General features: G+C 42.1%; 2 protein-coding genes across 5 annotated transcripts in view; both read right to left on the minus strand.

The window, feature by feature from the left end:
• Positions 1–4896: 4896 nt before the first annotated feature.
• On the minus strand, positions 4897–15181 carry LOC112415430 (zinc finger protein 350-like). The gene is made up of 5 exons (XM_024768434.1): positions 15068–15181; positions 9688–11013; positions 9014–9140; positions 8648–8740; positions 4897–6475 (listed from the first exon to the last, which is right to left on the minus strand). Exons 2-5 carry the CDS (start codon positions 9700–9702, stop codon positions 5139–5141), a joined length of 1572 nt encoding a protein of 523 aa, XP_024624202.1. The 5' UTR covers positions 9703–11013; positions 15068–15181; the 3' UTR covers positions 4897–5138.
• A 3451-nt stretch (positions 15182–18632) lies between these two features.
• The window catches only part of LOC112415422 (zinc finger protein 350-like), a 58679-nt gene continuing 52862 nt past the window's right edge, over positions 18633–24449 (minus strand). For 3 of the 4 annotated variants that reach the window (XM_024768403.1, XM_024768402.1, XM_024768401.1), the window contains one exon: positions 18633–20468. In XM_024768403.1, coding sequence (XP_024624171.1) covers positions 19108–20468 — 1361 coding nt within the window. In that variant the 3' untranslated portion in view covers positions 18633–19107. The remainder of the gene's footprint in view (positions 20469–24449) is intronic. The other variant, XM_024768404.1, reaches the window with a different exon arrangement.

Here is a 24449-nt window from a genome sequence, read left to right on the forward strand (position 1 = left end):
TTCAGAGTAATTAAATGGTGAGCTGTGCTGTTACATTGTTTGGCATCATTCCCAAATAAAATAAACACACTTAAGAAATATTAGCCACTATTTTATGCAGGCAAAGGAGTAGTAGAGGATATTATCTATATATTCTTTCTAGAGGGCAATTTATTAGACTTATCTATATAATTTAAATTTTTCATTCTCGTTGATGTAGAAATTCCAATGCTAAGAATCTTTGTTAAAAACTTTACATTAACCACGGAAATTTTGGTAAATTTTTTAAAAACTAGGAATAACTTGAATGTACAATCAGCAGGTGAATAGTTTGGTAAATTAAACACATTCCTTCAACAGAACGGTTTATAGCCATTAAAAAGCCAATTATAGAATTACCAGTATTTTTTTTAAGTGACTTCAAAAGGATGAACAGTATTTATAATATGATCCTCACATGGCAAACATTAATAAATATATGCATTTCAAATTTTTGAATGGATTAAGTAAAACTTACAATTTCGATTATATTTGGGGTTTGGGCTTGGAGATGGACTCTTCACTAAGTAACCACTAAACTCAAAAGATTTTATTAACACAGCATCAAAACATACTGCCTGCTCCAGTCTCACAGCTCCTCAAACTACACAACTCTAAAATGGAAGTCCTTCTCCCTTCCAGACTGAATTTTCCCTTATTCTGTTTCTCATCTAGCAGTCACTATTACACAATAAATTAAGAATAGAGATGTTACCTGGATTGTAGGTTACTGGAGGTTGCTGTGAAAAGGTCAGAGGACGAAGCCAAAACAAAACTTATATGTCGTCACACTGGCCACCAATTCCTGTTATGCTGTCATGGAAATAACTTCTGAATCACTCCCTGTACTCGCCCTCATTGCTTTAGTCCATTTATCTGAATTACTACTGAATTTGCCACCGCACTGGTCCCTTCTAAGAAGGTGTCTCTCCAGCCACCTCCTTTTTTTCCGTACCACACCATGTTTATTACCATACCCTCCATGAAGCTCTGAATTAGTATACTGATTACAGACTAAAGCAAGATCTCAAGAGAATTCTTTTAAGACTGTATACAAGCAAACATCAAACGGATTCTCCATTATCATCTTCCATTACACCCTACCTTCCACTTCCCAATGCCCTGTGGTCTCATATGCTACCAGGAATTTGCAAATACTTTCCCTCCATTGAAGTCTTTGGCACACAGGAAGCAATGAGAGAATATTATTTACTATGGCTGTTCTTTCATGAGTCATCTTAGATGTCACTTCTTCGGATAGCATTCTTGGACACCTTCCAGGTCAGTCTCAAAAACAATAATACAGTTATTAAATATAAAATTGCAGCTGTATCGTGGTGCTAACGATAGGAAGTATAAAAAGGCATCCAATAGAGAAAACATGTCTATACAAGGGATGGCTGAAGATCATTTATCTTTCTAGACCATCATAATATGCTAATTTGACTGCCCTCCAAAATGTACTATGAGTTCCTCAGACAGAAACTCTGTAATATTTTTGTATCCACAGTGCTCAGAACAAAAAGTTGAACAGAAGTTTTCAATAACGGACTATTAAATGAATAACTGAATTTGGCTTGCAAGATACACTATTCTCTTCGTCAAGGTTCTATGCTGCTCAGTGAAAATTAAATACAGCAAAGGTGCAAGAGAATGTATATATGTGCTGCTTTTTGAAAAGAAAAGGGACAAAAAGTAGTATCTACTTGCTTGTACTGCCAAACACACACACACACACACACTGGAGGGAGACACAATAAAACTTACCTGTGGGAGCCAGAAGGTCAAGGGAAAACAAACTGAGAACAGGGTAAAAGTGAGACTCATAAATGCACCTTTTTATATAGTTTTAAGTTTTGAACCACATGACTCTGTGACCTATTCAAACAATTTCAATCCAATCTTGATGGGGAATACACATCTAAATCCAGGAAAAATAAAACTGCAAGTCTATAAAGGGCTTATAAGGAGAGGAACATAGTTCTATGGAGGGCCAGAAATTGGGGAACCTGGCCAAGTGAGGGAAAGCTTCACTGAAGAAGTGATTGTTGAAGATGATGAAGAATGAAAGAGGGACCCAGAAGATAAGAGGAAAGAAAGGAAAGTCCTCCCTCACTAGGACTAATGATAATACTGTTATTCATCGCATTTGGCAGGCACTATTTTAACTACATCTACTTCTCACAATAAACCTACCCAGGCAGATATTAAAGATAAACTGAGGTGAGTTGAGTAACTTGCTCAGAGGAACACAGCTCACGGCTGGCACGGCAGGATTCAAATCAGGCAGTATGGGACTTCCCTGGTGGTGCAGTGGTTAAGAATCCGCCTGCCAATGCAGGGAACACAGGTTCAAGTCCTGGGCCGGGAAGATCCCACATGCCACGGAGCAATGAAGCCTGTGCACCACAACTACTGAGCCTGCGCTCTAGAGCCTGGAGCCACAACTACTGAGCCCGCATGCCTGAAGCCTGTGCCCTGCAACAAGAGAAGCCACTGCAATGAGAAGCTCACACACCGCAACGAAGAGTAGCCCCGATCTCCGCAACTAGAGAAAGCCCGGGCACAGCAACAAAGACCCAGTGCAGTCAAAAATAAATAAATAAATTTATTTTTAAAAAATCAGGCAGTATGACTTCATTGCCCACTCCTAACCACTGTTTGAGGTGAAGGATGATCTTTATTGAAATCATAAGGATCCTGGGTGTGGAAGCAGGCTTAGGCATGTACTGGGCCTCCTTTACCTGGGGATGCCAAGTTCTGAAAGGTAAGCTCAGCACGTGGCCCTCAGAGCTCAGGGCAGCCCAGCCAGCCCGTCCCAGGCCCCAACTGATCAGTTCCAGGAGTGAGCCCGCCTGACCATGCCTTGGCTGGAAGTGGAGAGTCACAGGACAGGAAGTGGAGGGGAGCTGAGGGTCAGGTTGCTGGAGCCCTCGTGACTGATTCTTTGCTGGAGACTCTCTGTCCTGAATCCATCCCATTATAATGTGAGGGTGGTGATGGGGACCGTAGCCCAGGATTTAGGACAAATATGTTCAAAATTAGGTGTGCATCAGGCCCTTGTTAAAAATGCAGAGTCCGGGACTCCAGCCCCAGAGGTTCTGGGTGTGACTCAGGAATTGCATTAATGGTTGAATTCTGAGTGGGCCACAGCACGGCAAATTTCCATGTCTTTTATGAGTAGGACTGTTTGTAATTGGGATCTTATATCCTCATGGGATCATGGGAGAGAAATCTGGATAAAGGAGAAAGCAAAGACCCCACTTTGAGGACAGCCGGAAGGAATGAGGGAGATAGAAGACACCTGTCTCAATTCAGCAGGTCACAGAGGAGCCAGGATCTTTAAATGGCAACTCTTCACAGGTGTTAGACCTGTGGACAAATCTCAGGATTCATTTCCAAGACATTCCAAGAAGATCTCACCTCCTCCCACTCCCTATACACTCCACCATTCTTAAAGACTAAGGCTCTCATTTTGCATTTATTCTATTTATTCTAGGAATCATTTTCCTTTTCTGCTTTGTCCCTTTATAATCAGTTAAGTCTCTCTAACCTCAAACAGTTTGGGGTGTCAATTTTGGTCTTTAGAACTGTCTTTCCCTTGAGTGACAGAATACATTTTGATTAGCTCATTAGTTTATTCATTCACTTTCCAAATCTAGAGCTGATAAGAATTATTTTTCCCCCCTCTGTGCTGGGAAACCGAAAATCATGGAAACCAGCACTCTCCAATATAACTTTCTGGTACAATGGAAGTGACGGTAGAGCATCTTCCTATTGTCTCACCACTTTGCTGTCTGTGCTGTTCAATTCTACTGCCACGAGTCACATGACTGTTGAGCACTTGAAATGTGACTAGGGTAACTGAAGAACTGATTTTTCATCTTATTGGTTTTCAATTTTTTTAAACATTAAAATTTAAAGAAAGCCACTAAAATTAAGGAATTTGTAATTTCCTCGTGGAGATAACAAATAGGCATTAAAAAGAAATAACTTATTTGGGGAATTCCCTGGTGATCCAGTGGTTAGGACTCCGCACTTTCACAGCTTAGGGCCCTGGTTTAATCCCTGTTCAGGGAACTAAGATCCCACAAGCCGTGTGATGTGGCCAAATAAATACATAAATAAAAATAAAAAATAACTTACTTGAAACAACGAGGTCCTACTGTATAGCACAGGGGACTATACTCATTATTCTGTGATAAACCATAATGAAAAAAATATATATACATACATATAACTGAGTCACTTTGCTGTACAGCAGAAATTAACATTGTACATCAACTATACTTCAATAAAAAAATTTTAAAAAAACTTATTTGTGTTCTATGGTGCTTAAATACCATTATTAACTCCTTCCCCAACCCCCAAATGATATGCTCCTTCAACAACAAATTGTCATATTCCCTTGAGCCAATTACTCCAGGTCCATTTCACTTACTATGGATACTTACATCCTCTCACTAAATTAGCTTGAGTGTAGAGATGCCACTTAAAGATAATCCGACTACCTCAATGGTCTCTCTAGGGGACCATGAGCTTTCTCTATTCTGATCACCACAATATCCTCAGCTTTTGGAACAGAACCATATACCAAGGACGTATTTGACAAATACTCTGTGAAAGACCAAACTGATTCAGTCTAAGGTAAGGCTGTTGTTTCATTAGTCCCTCTGCATAATATAAACTTCTGAAAGTTTAAGGAAGACATCCCAGTTTCAGATTCATTGTTCACCTTGGCCTGGGGAAACTGAATTGATATATACACGCCCCATATCCCACGAATCCAATATTAGCCCTCCTGTGATTTTTCCCTCCATAGCAACCTTCCAGAAACAAATTATATGTTTAAAAAATTCACCTCCTTATTTCCTCCACTTAGTTGAACACAGGCTTCCTTCATTTATTTAACTGACACAACAGAGCAACTGACGTTTGTGTGTTCGGGTTAACATCAGATTATGCCTCTGTATCAAGGCATATACGTAATTGGATGAGTAGGTCACGTGCTCCCAGTCTCAGCATTTATACAGTTTCTCTCAGTGTATACTTTTCAGCCACCATATGAACAAGAAATTTTCACTCAACCCTTTTCCTGAGAGAATGTCTTAATTTTTTCTCTACTGGTTTTCTGTGACATAAAATAAAATATAATTGACCACTGAAGGCACAACCACATTCACTGCATTCATAAGGGTTCTCTCCTGTGCCAACCCTCTGCTTTCTCCTGCGGGTGCACATCTGGCCACAGGCTGTCCCACTATGACTACATTCCTGTTTGCTAGGAGCCCACTGATGTTGACTGATGTCTGAGGGACCACAGAAGGTACTTGCATTGTCACTGTATTCAGGTTTTTCTCTTGGAGGACAACACTGCTCTGTGAGGACCTGTGACCCTCTGAGGGAGGATTTTCCACCTTGACTGAGTGAGTTTTCTGATGTTTATTGAGGACTGACTTCCCTCTGAATGATTTCCCACATTCACTACATCTATAGGGTTTCTCCCCTGTATGGATTCTCTGATGGATAACGAGCTGCGGCTTCTCGATAAAGCCTTTCCCACAATCGCTGCATTCAAAGGGTTTCTCTCCTGTGTGAGTCCTTTGGTGTTTAATGAGACCTGTCTTCTGGGAAAGGGTTTTTCCACATTCCCCGCACACAAAGGGAGTCGTTCCTGTGTGAAATCTCTGGTGTGCTGTGAGGCACGTCTTTTGGCTGAAGCCTTTTCCACATTCATTGCATATATAAGGTTTCTCGCCTGTGTGAATCCGTTGATGCACCATAAGATTTCCCTTCTGGATGAAGCCCTTTCCGCATTCACTGCATATAAATGGTTTCTCCCCGGTATGGGTTTTCTGATGGACACTGAGCCCTGATTTCTTGAGGAAGGCTTTGCCACATTCAGCGCATTCATAAGGTTTCTCTCCTGTATGCGTTCTCTGATGTTCAGTGAGCTTGAACTTTCTGAAGAAGGCTTTCCCACATAGATTACATCGATGGGGCTTCTCTCCTGTATGAAGATTCTGGTGATCAGTGAGCCAAGACTTTTTGATGAAAGCTTTCCCACATTCACCACATACATGAGATTTCTTTATTTTTTGAGTCTTCTGATGCTTGATGAATTGGGACTTAGTGCTGATGAGTTTTTGGCTTTTGGGGAATTTAATTTCAGTATGAAACTGTTCATTGTCAGCATGGAGACAGGATCTGACTTCTCCAGTAAACTCAGCAGGGCTCTTTATTTCATAGCTCCTGCTCTTGGAAAGTAAAGTTAAATTTGATTTCATACTTCTTCCATGTAAGTCAAACATACCATGATTTTGCCTGAACAGAAAATGAGCTCTGCTCTGATGAACAGAATATTCCAGTGGGTTCTGTTCATGCCATTGTTCTAGTCTCTTCTCCATGCTCTCATTTTGTAAGTGCTCCAGCAGGTGATCATCAACTTTCCAGACTTCTAGGAAAGAGAAGAAGAATGAATTCCTCCATCTTTCAGATTTGGAATAAAGGCATTTTTAAAAATACTTTGATGTGAGGTGTCTTTTTAGTGATGACCCTATGGTATGAATGTTAATAAAACTCCATGTTTAATGTTCTTTATACATTGGAAAAAAACGGTCATAATGAATAAATACAGATTTGGTTACTTTCTAAATACTGTAAAATACGAGCAATTTCCTGTGAGCAGGAGACCACAGGTTGCAGGGCCACCTCATCCAAACTGGGGAGGGATGGACTCATTCATTCCACAGATTCTTACTGATCACCTCTGTGTACCAGGAATGGTGCTAGTGTTGGAGATTCGCAAACATACTCCTTGTGTTCAAGGAGCCTATACTGTAGGTGGGTAAAACCACTTTACAGGGCAGAGATAGACACAAGGAAAACAGCTGCAGGTTGGAAAACCTGGCGGGAAGGAAAAATGGAGAGGAAGAGAGGTGGAGGAAACCAGGGCTCATTCTGGAGGAAGACAGGCCTCCCCAAGGATCCATTGTTCTGGTCTGCATGAGGGGAATGAAGAATATGACACAGCAGAAAAAGAAAAAACTAGAAGACAAAAAGAAAAAAAAAAAAAGAAAAGAAAGTGATGCAGTAGAGAACTCCAATCACATTTAAATTACAAGGCGCACCTCAGAGAGATCCATTATGCAACTTAATTCCATCATGGCACTTTTCACCCCCTAGACATATTATTTATTTTAAATTTCTATTAAATTGATGTCTCGTCCTCTTAGAATGAAAGCTCTTGGTCTATTTGTTTTTTCAACTGCCGTTACCTTCCAGCTTACACTAGACTATCAAAAAAATAATTCATAGAGGAATGAATCAAGGAAGCAATCACGTGTATGGAACAGATTGGGAGGTTTAGGAAAGAAGATGGAAATCTCCGTGTGAACAAGATGATATGTCATGGTGATCACTAAAAGAAGAATTTTTGTGTCATGTGACAGGTAACATGGTTATCTAGGACTTTTTTTTTTGGCTGTGCCACATGGCACATGGGATCTTAGCTCCCCAAACAGGGATTGAACCCACGCGCCCTGCAGTAGAAGCGTGGAGTCTTAACCAGTGGGCTGCCAGGGAAGTCCCTACCTGGGACTTAATGTTTTCAGAAGATGAGGAGAAAGAAATGAAAGCTTTCAGGAAGTGAATACAATGGTAAGGTCTACAGTGAACGAGAAGAAAGTTCAAAATCAGAAAATACACAAAGGAATTAATTCGAAGTAGCCAAGAGTTATGGTCTGGTTGAGGCTGGAACTGAGAATGTAGGATGTTAAAATAACTTTCCTAGTTAAAAATTCATCATGAACAGCAGACCCCTTAACAGAAAAGAGCTCTGCAGGTGGGGGCCATTTGAGGTAATGCCTGAATGGCCAGGATGCACAGGAGTAAGGCAAAACCTAAACTTCTAGGGTTTCCTGGGAGGGAAGATGATCTTAGGTCCTTGCAGTTACTGGGAACTCAGGAGAGCTGCCATCAAGATAAGTTATATAGAAGCCAAGTCTGTGGTGGAGCACACTGGGGAGAGATCAATTTGGGAGTCTTCTCCAGTGACCCTAAGGAGCTTAGCTTATTACGATGAAGAAAACTTTGAAGGTTAAAAGATCATCGGAGAAAATGGAAAACAAAACCTTCGGAGAACCTCAGAGCGGGAATAAGGCACAGTGAAGACCCGTCTACTTTGGGGCCCGGCATCCAAGATGGGGTGGATGTGACAAAGGAAATCAACATTACTCGTGGAGCAGAAAGGCGCAGTAGTCAGAAGACAGTGAGGAATTCAAAGTTTTCTCTTTGGAGAGAGGCCTTGGAAGGTGGAATTTCATAGAAAACGAGGTAGAAGTGTACGAAGAAGAAGGAAAAGATATGAGAATACAGGGAAAAGAAAACTATGTAAACAAAAATCAAGATGGGGGTAAAATAAAGAAGAAACAGATCCCAGAAAAGAGTCTTCCCTAAGAAGGGATATATTTTTCTCTAAACTCCTACAAAGAAAAAGAGGTCTGACATCGGGAGAGAGATGCATGGAGGCACTGCTTACCCAGCGTCCAACCCCCTCACAGCTGTGACTCTTTTCTGATCAACTACAGTGTGATTTCCACGCCTGTCACCTTGCTGGTCTCTCACTCACCTGAATGGGTTCGACAGCGGATTTCATCTTCCATCGTCCATGGTTCTCCTTGATCCAACTTGGAGAGTATGTCTGGTTTGCTGGCTTGAAAACCTATTCGTGGGAAATGACAGCAGATTTAGACCCACTGAACTGGGCTTGGGATCTGTGAAGACAGCAGAGTGTTACATTTGAGGACAAAACAATGTTACAACCTACAAGGTAAAGGCTTTTCTCTCAGAAGGGAGAATATACCCACGTATCTGGGTAAGGGGCTAAGAATCTATTGCTTCAGAGCATCACAGACACTCCAGAGCTTTCAGAAGCTGAGAAAGGAAAGGCCACTGATTGGGGACCCTCTAAGGGACCCAGGGGAGCCGTCCTCACCTACAGATAGCAGGTTGCTATAGTTCTCCAGCATCACGTCCCGGTACAGGTCCTTCTGAGGAGGGGCCAGGAACTGCCACTCCTCCCACGTGAAGTCCACGGCCACATCGTCAAATGTCAGGGTTTCCTGGAATAACAGTGGTGTTTAATGAAGTGATGTCCTTTTGATGATATGGAAGAAATGTTAAAGTTTTTCTGCTCATTTCCACTTTATAGGCTGCATCGAGATATCTAGCAGGGTTTTTATTTTAATAAACTATTGAAGAAGCAAATGTCTAATAAAATATTCTCTAATTGTGTAGTCAGCCACCGACCCATTTATCCAATTAGAAGTTTCTATAATGTGTAGAAGTTAAATCTTCTTGTTAAGCTAGAAACGTCACATTCTCATATATATATATATGAAAAGAAAGGGAAAAGAAAACTCTGCAAATAAAAACTAGATGGGGGTAAAATAAAGAAGAAACAGATGCCAGAAAAGAGTCTTCCCTAAGAAAGGATATATTTTTCTCTAAACTCCTACAAAGAAAAAGAGGTCTGACATATATATATATATGAACGACAGACTAAAGATACACATATTTATACTCTACAGAATAATGGAAGTGATTTTTTACAGGCCTCTACAAATCCATCAGGGAACAAAGGAAAGAATAAAACCAAACAAAAGTCACCTGGGCCTTGATCATTTTCTTCTGTTTTCTGAAAACAGCTGGCAACAGGGAGGTTCTGTCGCTGTGTCTTCTGGATCTGCTCTAAATTCTGTTCTGTCTTCAATCAAGTGTGTCCCAAGAAATGCTGATACCAAGTCGTGTAACTTCTTCCTCCTTCTACTGATTCTTTTGCTCCTGGAGAGTCAGGACCTGTGGGTTGAGGAGAAAATTCAAACTGAGGGTACATTTCTTCTGGGCTCAGGTGCTAACGCTGCTCCTGGGCGCTCACCTTAGCCCAATGCCCACAGCATTGCTGAGTGTCCCCAGAAGATTGTTGCCCCAGAAGACTTTATTCCTCTGGCCAAAAAGCCTAAGCTTCTGACTGTGGTGGGGGTATTCCTTTATTCCATGAAGCTGAAGTGCCGTGACTGTCAAAGGAGATGAGGGAAACAAGATCCATCCCAGCAGCAGCCCTCAGGAGCAGGAGAATCTCAGGCAGCTCAATTATACACAACAGACCGTATGGGAGGAGAGGCACTGGGCACTGCTTTCCTTTAAACCGTGTGCGCTCAGGAACCTCCTCAAGCGTTTTTATACACCCTGTGAGTACACACACTTCAGTTTGAAAACCAATGTACTGGGCAAACCAGAAACAATGTCTTGTAAGCAATAATGGTAATATCTTAGGAGGTTTTAAATACATAAAAAACTAAAATACAAAATAACAGTACATAAATTAGAAGGCGGTAAATGAAGTTGAGGTGCTCTAAGACTACTGTATTGTCAGAGGAAAGTGCAGAAGTACTAATTAACGTAAGAATTTGACAAAGAATAATTACATGTGATGTGTAATCTCTAGTGTCATAATGAACATTAATAATTTTCTTAAAGTACGTAATTTGCAGTGCTACCAGGAGAGGGAAATGTAATAAAAGGAAACTCATCCAGAAGAAGGTACGATTCTGACACCAATTTGAATATGTGTGTTTTTTGAACACACCACCAAGCAATGCTACAACACTGGCTGGGTGTCCTACAGTTCATCTCAGTTCGGTCGCTATGTACCTGGAGATAATATCATATCTCACCGGTTGAAGGCTCAGTCCTATGAGACTGGCTTCTACCTCCTACTTCATGTGCAAACACAAGTCCAGGTTGTCACGTGTACTTCTAAGCAACCAGCCACAGATGGCAGGTTCCAATGACCCCCCTCCTTGGGTTGATTAATTTGCTAGAGCAGGGAATTCCCTGGTGGTCCAGTGGTTAGGACTCCGTGCTTCCATTGCAGGGGGCATGGATTTGATCCCTGGTCGGGGAACTAAGATCCCACATGCCGCGCAGCATGACCTAAAAAACAAACAAAAAAAACGAAACACAAAACAAAAACCAAAAATTTTCCAGAACGGTTCACAGAACTCAGAGAAACATTTTAGTTATTATATTTACTTATTATAAAAGGATGTAACTCAGGAACAGCCAGATGGAAGAGATGCCTAGGGCAGGGTATGTGTGTAAGGGCAAGGAGTGACCCCTATAGGAGCGTCACTCTCCCTGCATCTCCACATGTTCACCAAGCCAGAAGCAATTTCACTGAGAATACATCTAAGAAATACATCCCTCCAAAAATATGGGCATATTTGAACCAGCAGACACGCTCAGTAATTTCCATAGCACCATTACTCATAATAAACCAAAATGCAAACAACACAAGTTTAATAAATACTAGGAAAAACCAAATATTCAAACAATGGAATGCTGTGGAAAAACTACAGTCTTTGCACAGCTTTCAAGCTAAGAATGACTTTTTTGTTTTTAAAGGACGTAAAACAAAAATAAAGAAGTATATGTGAGAGAACTGTGGCTTACAAATCCTAAAATATTTACTGTGTGGATATTTATATATTTGACCCTTGTTACAGAGGGGAAAAAAAAAGTACACCTATGTGCAAAAACGTGAATAATTCTCAGGAATACTGAGCCTGACATAAAAAATGCATGATGTGGAGAAAACTCTAATTTGAAAAGATACATGCACCCCAATGTTCCTAGCAGCACTATTTACAATAGCCAAGATGTGGATGCAACCCAAGTGTCCATCAATAGATGAATGGAGGGCTCCCCTGGTGGCACAGCGGTTGAGAGTCTGCCTGCCGATGCAGGGGACACGGGTTCGTGCCCCGGTCTGGGAAGATCCCACATGTCGTGGAGCGGCTGGGCCCGTGAGCCATGGCCGCTGAGCCTGCACGTCCAGAGCCTGTGCTCCGCAACGGGAGAGGCCACAACAGTGAGAGGCCCATGTACCGCAAAAAAAACCAAAAAAAGATGAATGGATAAAGAAGATGTGGTATGTATACATACAATGGAATATTACTCAGCCATAAAAAAGAAGGAAATAACGCCATCTGCAGCAACATGGATGGACTTAGAGATTATCATATTAAGTGAAGTAAGTCAGAAAAAGACAACTATCATATGATATCACTTATATGTGTAATATAAAAAACTGATATAAATGAACTTATTTACAAAACAGAAATAGACTCACAGACATAGAAAACAAACTTATGGTTACCAGAGAGGATGGGAGGTGGGTAGATAAATTAACAGTTTGGGATGAACATGTACACACTACTGTGTATAAAAGAGACAAACAATAAGGACCTACTGCATAGCACAGGGAATTATACTCAATGTCTTATAACATATAATGGAAAAGAATCTGAAAAAGATTATATATCTGTATAACTGAATCACTTTGCTGTACACCTGAGGCTAACACACAATGTAAATCAACTACACTTCAGTTTTTCTTTTTCTCTCTCTCTCTTTTTTTTTTTTTTGCGGTACACGGGCCTCTCACTGTTGTGGCCTCTCCCGTTGCGGAGCACAGGCTCTGGACGTGCAGGCTCAGCAGCCATGGCTCACGGGCCCAGCCGCTCCGCGGCATGTGGGATCTTCCCAGGCCGGGGCACGAACCCGTGTCCCCTGCATCGGCAGGCGGGCTCTCAACCACTGCGCCACCAGGGAGGCCCTACACTTCAGTTTTTAAAAATGGTTTTAAAAATGCATGATGTATAATTACATTGAAACACAGTTGAAAATACGCAAAACTAAATAAACCATAATGATGAGGAATGAGTGATTATGTTATAACACCATAAAGAAAAGCCTGAAAGTGCTTGCTAATAGAGAAGATGGTATTCACCTTCGGGTGTGAGGATGTAATATAATTGGGAAGAGGTTCACAGAACACCACTGGGGTGCTGGCAATGCTCTGTTTTCGATGTAGGTAATGTCTGTATATATTCCTCTTTTTTTTTTTTTTTTTTTTTTTTTTTTGGCCATGCTGTGTGGCATGTGAGATCTTAGTTCCATGACCAGGGATTGAACCTTCACGTCCTGCAGTAGAAGCGCACAGTCTTAACCACTGGAGCGCCAGGAAAGTCCCTATATGTATATATTCCTTTTATACTGACTCACTTGTAGAGCTTTTAATTTAACAAAGAAATGGAAGAGCTCAAAAATACTAAAAGCCTGTTGTTTGAAAAGACCAATAATATATAAATATTTAGAGTCAAAACAGAAAGTGCAAATAAAGGACAGAAGGAATTAATGGGAGGGACTTCCATGGTGGTCCAGTGGTTAAGACTCTGTACTTCCACTGCAGGGGGCACGGGTTTGATCCCTGGTCGGGGAACTAAGATCCCACATGCTACACGTGGGCAAAAAAAAAAAAAAGAAAGAAAAGAAAAAGAAAAAGGAATTAATGGGAGTTATGACTCAGATAAAATACAGATTTTTTTTTGCCTGAAAGAATACTATGAATACCTTCATGTCATTAAATTTGAAATACTAGATTTACCCTCTTGAAAACATGTTGACTTCAGACAATATAGCAAGTGAATTTATAAGTAAGCAACAAGACAAAAATGTCCATTACCACCCCACTTTTCAATTTTGTATTGCAGAGTTGAGCCAATGCATTGAAATAAGGTAACATTAGAAAATAGGGCAGAAAATTTTCAGCAGTATCATTATCAACACGAAAAAAGAGATTCAAGGCATTACTTATTTAAAAGAGAAAATGGTCCCCCAGAAACCCCAAAGCAGACTTTTACATACACAGTTGGCTAGAAATGCCCCATATACCTAAGCTCATTTCTTAGTACTAATTCAATCACTAGCAATGGGAACTCGAACCACATGACTGACTAAGACCAACCGGGACTTACTAATAAACTGGGATATAGGTCACCATGCCATAGGGATATATAATTAAACAAAATGGAGATTCTGTTAGCAAACAACAAAGTGTTCATGTATGTCAGGGAAGCAAGTAACGGTGCCATTACAATATATCAATATTAGAAGGTGAGTGCAGGTGTTGGCAAACATTTTCTGCAAAGAGAACAGACACAGATTTTCAAATTTGCAGGCCAAAATGTCTCTGTCACGACTATATTCTGTCTTTGCTGTGCGAAAGCATCAGAGACGATGCAAAACAGATTGAAATTGCTGGTTTAGTCTCTCAGTCTGTAATCAACTCCTTGATTAAAAGCTAAAAGCCCAGGATAAACAACAAGGCCCTACTGTATAGCACAGGGATGTTCAATATCCTGTGATAAATCATAATGGAAAAGAATACGAAAAGGAATGTACATATATGTATAACTGAATCACTTTGCTGTACAGTAGAAATTAACACAACATTGTAAATCAACTATACTTCAATAAAATGTATTAAAAAAGAAAAAACCCACACACAAAAAAGCTGAAAACCAGATGGTTTCGGACTACTGCCCTGGGCTGTACCGTCTTCCGTCCCAGCAGCCGAAGTTGGAACCTCAACAAAAAAACTACAGCCAGGGGTCCTCGGCGTCCAAAGCCTCAGCCCTCACAGCCTCTCTGTACCACAGACACTGACTACACACTTCCTTATTAATCTGAAACCTGGGCCAGACACCCTCATATGATGACCATCCAGCCAGGCCCCAACACCACTGAGCCCCAAATTAAATCCCCAGCCTGAACCCGACACTGCGATCATCGTCAATGCCACTCGTAAGCCCTGCAAGCGGAGTGATCTGCAGAACCGCAAGCCCTGACAGCTGGAAGAGCAATGATCTCTACAGAATCTAATCATACTGACTCCCAGGACACTCCCCAACATAAACCATAGACAAAACCCGCGTCCGGTTCCCTTCAAATACCTCAAAGCAGGTACTCTCCTGGTTCGCATTAAATACATCCACCTCCGCACTTCTACCCTCCCCCTCTGCCATCCGGCAAAAATCTCATGGGTCCAGATTGCACCAAGTTCACGCGTCACCCTTGGGCGAAACAAAACCACCACTGTGACAAAGAAAAAAAAAAAAATCCAGGGGCAAAACCACACACTAACCTGATTTCCCCAACCTACGAGGAGCCTAAACGTCGTACTTCTGTGAACTGCTTTGACGTCCAGACCTGGCCGGCTCCGTCTACGGCAGCCGAAGTGGATATGCGGTGTTTGAGGAAAGGAGGACGACCGGATTTCCGGGATTTCCTAGAGAGGCAATATGTCCGCGCCCAGCTGTCCGCGGCCCCAGGGGGAGGCCATGTTGGGACACCAGACGTACAGAAAGCCAAGGGGCGGGTTTGGGTACCAGGAGCCAGGGATGGCCGGGAAGGTGAGAAGCCAGTGAAATTATCTAATTTCCTGGTACTTCGACTCCTGCAGAAAATAGGTAAATTTTCAGTCTCAAGCTTCGCGAGGCAAAAATGATGCAGGCTAAGTTGCTTTCAGCAGGCTAGGCAGACAAGTAATACGGCCGCGGCGTATATTATCTACCTTGTATTTAAAAAAAAAAAAAGTTTCCAAACGGACAAGTATGAGTTGTTGGCATGGCAGCGGAGGACGCACTCCTAGGAAGGGAAAAGATAATAACCTCCGGTAAATGGACGCCACGGAAAGCTTCTGACCGGAAAATAGTTTGTAGAAAGCTGTTTTTAATAACAGAAAAAGGGCTTCCCTGGTGGCGCAGTGGTTGGGAGTCCGCCTGCTGATGCAGGGGACACGGGTTCGTGGCCCGGTCCGGGAAGATCCCACATGCCGCGGAGCGGCTGGGCCCGTGAGCCATGGCCGCTGAGCCTGTGCTCCGCAGCGGGAGAGGCCACAACAGTGAGAGGCCCACGTACCGCAAAAAAGAAAAAAAAAACAAACGGAAAAAGATTCCCAGAAGCTGGTACAGTACCGGGCTGGCTAGTAACCAGAGAAAAGAGCGGCTGGGGCTAATGTAAGTTGTGATGGGGGGCGGCGGGGGCGGGGGGAACTTAGGAAAAGGCCACTAGCAGTGAGGCCATTCAAGGTCTCGAGTCGCTGGGAAAAGCACAACCTGCGGGTGGTGATGAGGACAGTAATCCAAGATTTAGGGCAAAGAATGTCAAAATTAGGTGTGCATAAGGCCATAGTTAAAAATGCAGTCCTGGATTCCAGCCTTATTAGGAGGTCGGGGACTTGGCTGGGAAATTTGCAATAAGTTTCTCAGGGAATCTGAGATAGAAAGCCTGTCATATACAATCATTAGAAACAGTCCTGGAATGTTCTCTGGTTACCAATATTATGATGGGTGACTCCCCTCAGTACTTCAGTCTTGGCTCAAATTATATAGAGAAAAGCTTGGGGGGAGGGCATCCCCCATTATTACCAATACATTACTATAAATTACCATTACTAGGCTCTATTTTTCTTCATAGGACTTATCACTTGCTGACATATAATCCATTGACTCTCTCCCTCATATTGTAAGGTCCCTAAAGGCTGTTCCCTTGCCTCTGTTGTTCATTGATTTATCTTCAGTGTGGAATACAGCATCTCACACAGTGTTGGTGCTTTAAAATACATCTGAAGGAGGGAATTACCCAATAATCCAGCGTTTCAGATTGAATTCTGAGCCGGCCACAACATGGCAAATTTCCATTTCCTTTCCTATTAACAAGACCCAACTATTTATAACTAGAATAGTTAGGATAACTACAGGATAGTTAGGAGATTAAGGAAAAGTACTCTGGCTAGTGAGAGGCCAAGAGCCCCACTCCCAGAAGAGGGAGAAAGAATAATGAAAACACATCTCAATTCAGCAGGTAACAGTGCAGCTGGAATTTTTTTAATGGTGGCAGCTCTCAAGAGTGATAGTCCTGTGGACAAAGGTTCTTCTCCACAACATCCTATAAGAATGTCACCTCCCGGGCTTCCCTGGTGGCGCAGTGGTTGAGAGTCCGCTTGCGATGGGGGGGACGCGGGTTCGTGCCCGGTCCGGGAAGATCCCACATGGCACGGAGTGGCTAGACCCGTGAGCCATGGCCGCTGAGCCTGCGCGTCCGGAGCCTGTGCTCCGCAACGGGAGAGGCCACAACAGTGAGAGGCCCGCGTACCGCAAAAAAAAAAAAAAGAATGTCACCTCCCATCTCCTATTTTCTCCTCCATTCTTAGAGACTAAGATTCCTATCCTTTGTATTCTATGTATTCTGAGGAACCTTTTTCCTTTTTTGCTTTGCCCAGTTTATATTGTTATTGGGTCTCTAATCACATACAACTTGGGGAAGACAGCTGTGTTCTTTAGGACTGCCTTCCAATGGCTCATTCCTTTCAATGACAGAACACTCTGATTAGTCCACTAGCTCATTCATTCACTTTCCAAATCAATAGATAATTGGTTTTTATTTTTCTGTGCTGGGAAATATAAAATCATGTAAACCAGGGCTCTCCAGTATAACTTTCTAGGATGATGGAAATTATGACAGATTTCTCAGTATATACTTTTCGGCCACATAGTCAGCTACAAAGTTTTGCTCATTGTGCTGTCCAATGTGGTACCCACTAGTCACATTGTGACCACCTGAAATGTGGTTTAGTGCAACTGAGGAACAGACTGTTGTTAAAACTTTAACATTTAAATAGCAAAATCAAGGGATTTTTAATCTACTGGGGGGATAAGACTTGGGCATTAAAAAAATAACTTGTATCCTGAAGTGCTTAAAGTCCGTTAAGAGTAGCCCTTGCCGTCCCTCAAAATAATATACAACTTAAACAAGAAATTATCATAACCCCTTGAACCAGTACTCCATATCTGCTAAGGACTGAATGTTTATGCCTCCCAAAATTCATATTTGGAGGCCTAATCCAAAATATGATGGTATTCAAAGGGGAAATGTGGGGGGGTGGGAGGGATAAATCAGGAGCTTGGGATGAACATACACACACTACTATAAATAAGATAGATAACCAACAAGGACCTATTGTATAGCACAGGGAACTCTACTCAATATTCTGTGACAACTTATAGAAGAAAAGAATCTAAAAAAGAATGAATATATGTATAACTGAATCACTTTGCTGTACACCTGAAACTAACACAGCATTGTAAATCAACTATACTCCAATAAAATTAAAATATTAAAAACAAAACCCAAAATACGATGGTATTAAGAAGTGGGGCCTTTGAGAGGTGACTGGTTCAAGAGGGTGGAGCCCTCATGACTGGATTAGTGCCTTTATAAAAGACATCCCAGACAGCTCCTTTGCCCTTTCCCCTATGTGAGGATACAGTGGGATGACTGTCTTCTATGAACCAGGAACCCTCATTAGATACCGAATCTGCTGGCACCTTAATCTGGGACTTTGTAGCTTCCAGAACTGTGAGAAATAAATTTCTGTTTTTATAAGCTACCCAGGCTATGGTATTCTCTTATAGTAACCAGAAGGGACTAAGAAAATGTCTATTTCACCTTGTGTACCTATTTACATCCTCTTACTAGATTACCTGGTGTGTAAAGGTACCACTTAAAGACAATCCAGTTACCTCAAAGCTCTCTCCAGGAGACCATGGGCTTTTTCTGGTTTGGTCACCACTGTATCCTCAGCTCCTAGAGCAGGACCCAGTAAAAAGGAAGTATTCGACAAATACTCAGTAAATGAACAAAATGACTCAATCAAACTGGCTCAATCTATTTGCACAATGTAAATTTCTCGGGGTTTAAGATAGACATCCCAGTTTTCAAGTAATGCTTCACCTTGGCCTTCCAGAAACTGAATTGATATATACACGCCCAGTATCCCACCAGTCCAATATTAGCCCTGTTGTTTTTTATTTTTCATAGCAACCTTCCACATACAAATTATGTGTTTAAAAACAACTATTTTCTCCACTTAGTTGAACTCAGCCTTCCTTCATTCATTCGACTGACACAACAGAGCAATTGATGTGTATGTGTTTGGGTTAACATCAGATTATGTCTCTGTATCAATGCATGTATCTAATTAGATGAGTACATCATGCGTTCCCAGTCTCAGCATTTATACAATTTCTCTCAGTATATACTTTATCAGCCACCATATAAGCTAAAATTTTTAGCTCAATAATTTATATCTTTTTCACATAGTATGTCTCTGAGTTTTTTTCCCTACTGGTTTTCTGTGACATAAAATAAGATGTAATTGACAACTGAAGGCACAACTACATTCAATGCATTCATAAGGGTTCTCTCCTGTGCAAGACCTCTGTTATCTCCTGTGGGTGCACATCTGGCCACAGGTTGTCCCACTATGACTACATTCCTATTTGCTAGGAGTTCACTTATGTTTACTGATGTCTGAGGGGCCACTGAAGGCACCTGCATAGTCACTGAATTTACAGGGGTTTTCTCCTGCATAACATCACTAGTCTGTGAGGAGCTGTGACTCTCTGAGGGATGATTTTCCACCTTGGCTGAAGCTCCACGTTTCTCTCTTGTGTGTATTATCTTATGTTTAACAAGGCAAGACATGTAGGCAAAAGCTTTCCCACACTCATTGCAGATATAGGGTCTCTCTCCTGTATGAGTTCTTTGATGAACAATGAGCTTTTGCTTTGTAGTGAAGGCTTTCCCACATTCACTGCATTCAAAGGGTTTCTCTCCTGTGTGAATTCTTTGATGTTTAATGAGACCCGACTTCTGGGAACAGGACTTTCCACATTCATTGCACACAAAAGGAGTCTTTCCTGTGTGAAATCTCTGATGTGCAATGAGGCAAGTCTTCTGGATGAAGCCTTTTCCACATTCATTGCATATGTAAGGTTTCTCGCCTGTGTGAATTCGCTGATGTACAATGAGATTTCCCTTCTGGATGAAGCCTTTCCCACAGTCACTGCATATATACGGTTTCTCTCCGGTATGGGTTTTCTGATGTATATTGAGCCGTGATTTCTTGAGGAAGGCTTTGCCACATTCAGTGCATTCATAAGGTTTCTCTCCTGTATGTGTTCTCTGATGTTCAGTGAGCATGAACTTTCTAGAGAATGCTTTCCCACACATGTTACATCGATGGGGCTTCTCTCCTGTATGAATTATCTGGTGATCAGTGAGCCAAGACTTTTTGATAAAAGCTTTCCCACATTCACCACATACATGAGGCTTCTGTATTTTTTGGGTTTTCTGATGCTTGCTGAATTGGGTCTTAGAGCTGATGGGTTTTTGGCTTTTGGGAGATTTAATTTCAGTATGAAATTGTTCATTGTCAGCATGGAGATAGGATTTCCCATCGCCAGTAAACTCAGCAGGGATCTTTATTTCATAGCTCCTGCTCTGGGGAAGTAAAGTTAAATCTGATTTCATACTTTTGCCATGTAAGTCAAACACATCATGATTTTGCCTGAACAGAAAATGAGTTCTGCTCTGATGAACAAAATATTCCAGTGGGTTCTGTTCATGCCATTTTTCTAGTCTCTTCTCCATGCTCTCATTTTGTAAGTGCTCCAGCAGGTGATCATCAACTTTCCAGATTTCTAGGAAAGAGAAGAACAATGAATTTCTTAAAAATACCTTGATGCAGGGCTTCCCTGGTGGTGCAGTGGTTAAGAATCCTCCTGCCAACGCAGGAGACACAGGTTCAATTCCTGGTCTGGGAAAATCCCATATGCCACAGAGCAGCTAAGCCCATGCGCCACAACTACCAAGCCTGCACTCTGGAGCCTGCGAGCCACAACTACTGAGCCCATGGGCCACAACTGCTGAAGGCTGTGCACCTATAGCCCATGCTCTGCAGCAAGAGAAGACACTGTAAATGAACAAAAACCAAATATAAGAAGCCCTCACACTGCAATGAAGAGTAGCCCCCGCTAGCCGCAACTAGAGAAAGCCCACACACAGCAACGAAGACCCAACACAGCCAAAAATAAATTAATTAATTAAAAAAAAAAAACCTTGATGCTAGGAGTCATTTTAGTGATGTTCCTATTATATAAGTGTAAATAAAATTCCATGTTTAATGTTCCCTGCACATTGGAACAAACAATACAAACCAACCAAAAGGTAAACGTAGTTTGTGTAAAACACAGGGTTGGATAGTTCAAAATGAATAAATATAGATTTGAATACTTTCTAAATACTAGCCTTGCAAAACATGGAGAGACTGTAAAATACAAGCAATTTCCTGTGAGCAGGAGACCACAGGTTGCAGGGCCACCTCATCCAAACTGGGGAGGGATGGACCCATTCATTCCACAGATCCTTACTGATCACCTCTGTGTACAGGAACGGTGCTACCGTTGGGGATTTGCAAACGTACTCCTCGTGTTCACGGAGCCTATACTATAGATGGGTAAAAGCACTTTACAGGGCAGAGATAGACACAAGGAAAACAGCTGCAGGTTGGAAAACGTGGTGGGAAGGAGCAATGGAGAGGAAGAAAGGTGCAGGGCTCATTTTGGAGGGAGACAGGCCTCCCCATAGATCCATTGTTGTGGTCTCCATGAGGGGAATGAAGAAAATGACACAGCGCAGAACTCCAAGCACATCTAACTTACAATCTCCAAAACAGAACTGGTTTCCCAGGCTAGGTCTCCTCCACCTGTCACCTCCGGCACAGTCACTGCCAACTCCACTCTTCTCCTTCACCACGACAAAACTCCTCAGCATTTGTTTCTCTCGCTCACACACAATATCCAGCACAATGATCAATCCTGCCTGCCCTCCTTTAAGATACACCCAGAATGGGACAGGCACCCACTCCTTCCACCCTCACGAAGCCAATCACTCTCTCTCACACCACAGCTGTAGCCTCCTCCCTGGCTTTCCTGTCCCTCCCCTGCCAGTGCCTGTCTATTTTCTACACATTAGCCAAACGGAACCTTTTAGCACCAATTATATCACATCAAGCCTCCTCTACTCAAAACTCCCTAATCTTTTCTCATCTCATTATGAATAAAATCAAGGTCTTGACATAGACAACAAACTATGGTTACCAAAGGGGAAAGGTGGGGGGAAGGGATAAATTAGGAATTTGGGAGTAACATATACACACTACGACATATAAAATAGATAAACAACAAGGACCTACTGTACAGCACAGGGAATGATAGTCAATATTTTGTAATAACCTATAAAGGAAAATAATCTGAAAAAATATAGATAGATCGACAGATAGCTGAATTGCTTTGCTGTACACCTGAAATTAACACAACATTGTAAATCAACTATACTCCAATAAAAAATAAATTAATTTGTTAAAAAATTAAGGTCTTGATGTATCCTTGAAAGGCCCTTACGTGACCTGCTCCCCAGCCCCCAGCCTCTACCCCACTGACCCTATGTCTCCAGTCATGCTCTCTATGTTCCATCCAAACAGGCTTCCGAAAGTTCTTCAGACACGCTCTTGCTTCAAACCTTTGAACTTTCCAGGTTTATTTTGGAACACTCCTCCCCCAGGGAAACTACTGCTTGCATCCCTCATCAACCTGCTCAACTCACCTTAACAAACAAGATTTTAAGGAGGGATGGATTGGGAGTCTGGGATTAGCAGATGCAAACTATTACATATAGAATGGGTAAACCACAAGGTCCTACCGTATAGCACAGGGAACTATATTCAATATCCTGTGATAGAGACTTCCCTGATGGCACAGTGGTTAAGAATCCGCCTGCCAATGCAGGGGACACGGGTTCGAGCCCTGGTCCGGGAAGACCCCCACATGCCGCGGAGCAACTAAGCCTGTAAGCCACAACTACTGAGCCTGCACTCTAGAGCCCGCGAGGCACAACTACTGAAGCGTGCGCGCCTAGAGCCCGAGCTCCTCGACAAGAGAAGACACTGCAATGAGAAGCCTGCGCACTGCAATGAAGAGTAGCCCCTGCTCGCTGCAATAGAGAAAGCCCGCGTACAGCAACCAAAACCCAACACAGCCAAAAATTAAAATTAAAATTAAAAAATTAAATAAATTAATAAAAAAAGAAATTAATACAAATCAACCATACTTCAATTTTTTAAAAAAATCAAGACTTCTTATTCCTAAAGCACAGGGCCAAGTCCAAGCACCCATGATGTAGTCATGCTGCTTTACATCCCTGAAAGTAATTTTGACCCCAAAACCTTAACATCAACCTTCATCCGTTTTTTCCGCTCAGCCCATATTTATTTAAATGTCAACTCTCATTTGCCCTCTATAAGCAGCATATCCAGAATCCAACCAACACTCACCCCTCCACCCATGCTGCAGTCAACCATTCTCTCTGTCACCATGTTTTTTGCAATAGCCTCCTACAAGGCTTTCCTGCTTGCCCCCTGCCCGCTATGGTCTGCTTTCTACACAGAAGCCAAAGGGATTCCTTGAAAAATGTAAATTATTTCATGTCATTCCAGTACTCAAGAACTCCTCGTGTTTTCTCATCTTATTAGGAATAAAATCTCGATTCCTTGAAATTGAGTACATGACCAACCTTATCCACCACCCCCCGCCCCTGCCCGTCCCCACTGCTACTGCCTCTTCGGCTTATTCCCATCACGTTCCTGAAAGCACACTCTGCTCTGTCCACATGGGCTCCTTAATGTCTCTTAAACTCATTCGTGGCGTGGCCTTTTAAGTTTGCTAGCCGCTCTACTTGGAAAACTCCTAACCCGGCAGCCTACTAACTTCCCGCATTTCTTGGCTCAGAGGCACCTTACCTGAGAGGTGTTCCCTGCCTAAAAGAGGAGCCCCAGCATCAACTCTTCCATAATGCTGACTAAAGTTTTATCACAGCACTTTTCACCCCCTAGGTATATTATTTGTTTATTGTTATCAATTCCTTAACTCCTTTCTCATAGACTAAAAACTCTTGATCATTTGTATACTTTTTTCCACTGTTCTTACCTTCCAGCATGCACTAGGCTATCAGAAAATACAGAGGAATGAAAAAAAGAAAAGAAAAAAGATTTTGAAAAATAGAGGAATGAATCAAAGAAGCAATTACATGTATGGAACACATTGGGGAGAATTTAGGAAAGAAGGAAATCTGTCTCTTTCTGAGCAAGATGATATCATATCATGGAGATCATGGAAAGAAAAATTTTAACTGCCAGATAATGTGGTTAGTGGAGACTAAATGTCATCAGGATCCAGTGGGAAGAAAAATGAAAATTTTAGGGAAATGAAGGCAATAGTAATGTCAACAATCAACGAGAAGAAAGTTCAAAATCAGTAAATACACAAAGGAATTAATCATTCAAAGTAGGCAAGAGTTATGATTGTGTTGAGGTTGGAACTGAGAACACAGGATGTTAAAATAACATTTCCAGTTAAAAATTCATCATGGGGCTTCCCTGGTGGCGCAGTGGTTGAGAGTCCGCCTGCCGATGCAGGGGACGCGGGTTCATGCCCCGGTCCGGGAGGATCCCAACATGCCGCGGAGCGGCTGGGCCCGTGAGCCATGGCCGCTGAGCCTGCACGTCCGGAGCCTGTGCTCCGCAACGGGAGAGGCCACAGCAGTGAGAGGCCCGCGTACCACAAAAA

Source organism: Neophocaena asiaeorientalis, unplaced genomic scaffold (genome assembly GCF_003031525.2).
Source record: "Neophocaena asiaeorientalis asiaeorientalis breed wild unplaced genomic scaffold, Neophocaena_asiaeorientalis_V1.1 scaffold629, whole genome shotgun sequence".
Classification (NCBI taxonomy): Eukaryota; Metazoa; Chordata; class Mammalia; order Artiodactyla; family Phocoenidae; genus Neophocaena; species Neophocaena asiaeorientalis.

What these genes read in the sequence shown, in the direction of transcription:
- LOC112415430 (XM_024768434.1), bottom strand. An exon ending in TAGCAACCTGCTATCTGTAG is followed by an intron (nt 8,741 to 9,013) that starts GTGAGGACGGCT and finishes TCCCACGAATAG; the next exon opens with GTTTTCAAGCCAGCAAACCA. An exon ending in CCGCTGTCGAACCCATTCAG is followed by an intron (nt 6,476 to 8,647) that starts GTGAGTGAGAGA and finishes TCTCTTTCCTAG; the next exon opens with AAGTCTGGAAAGTTGATGAT.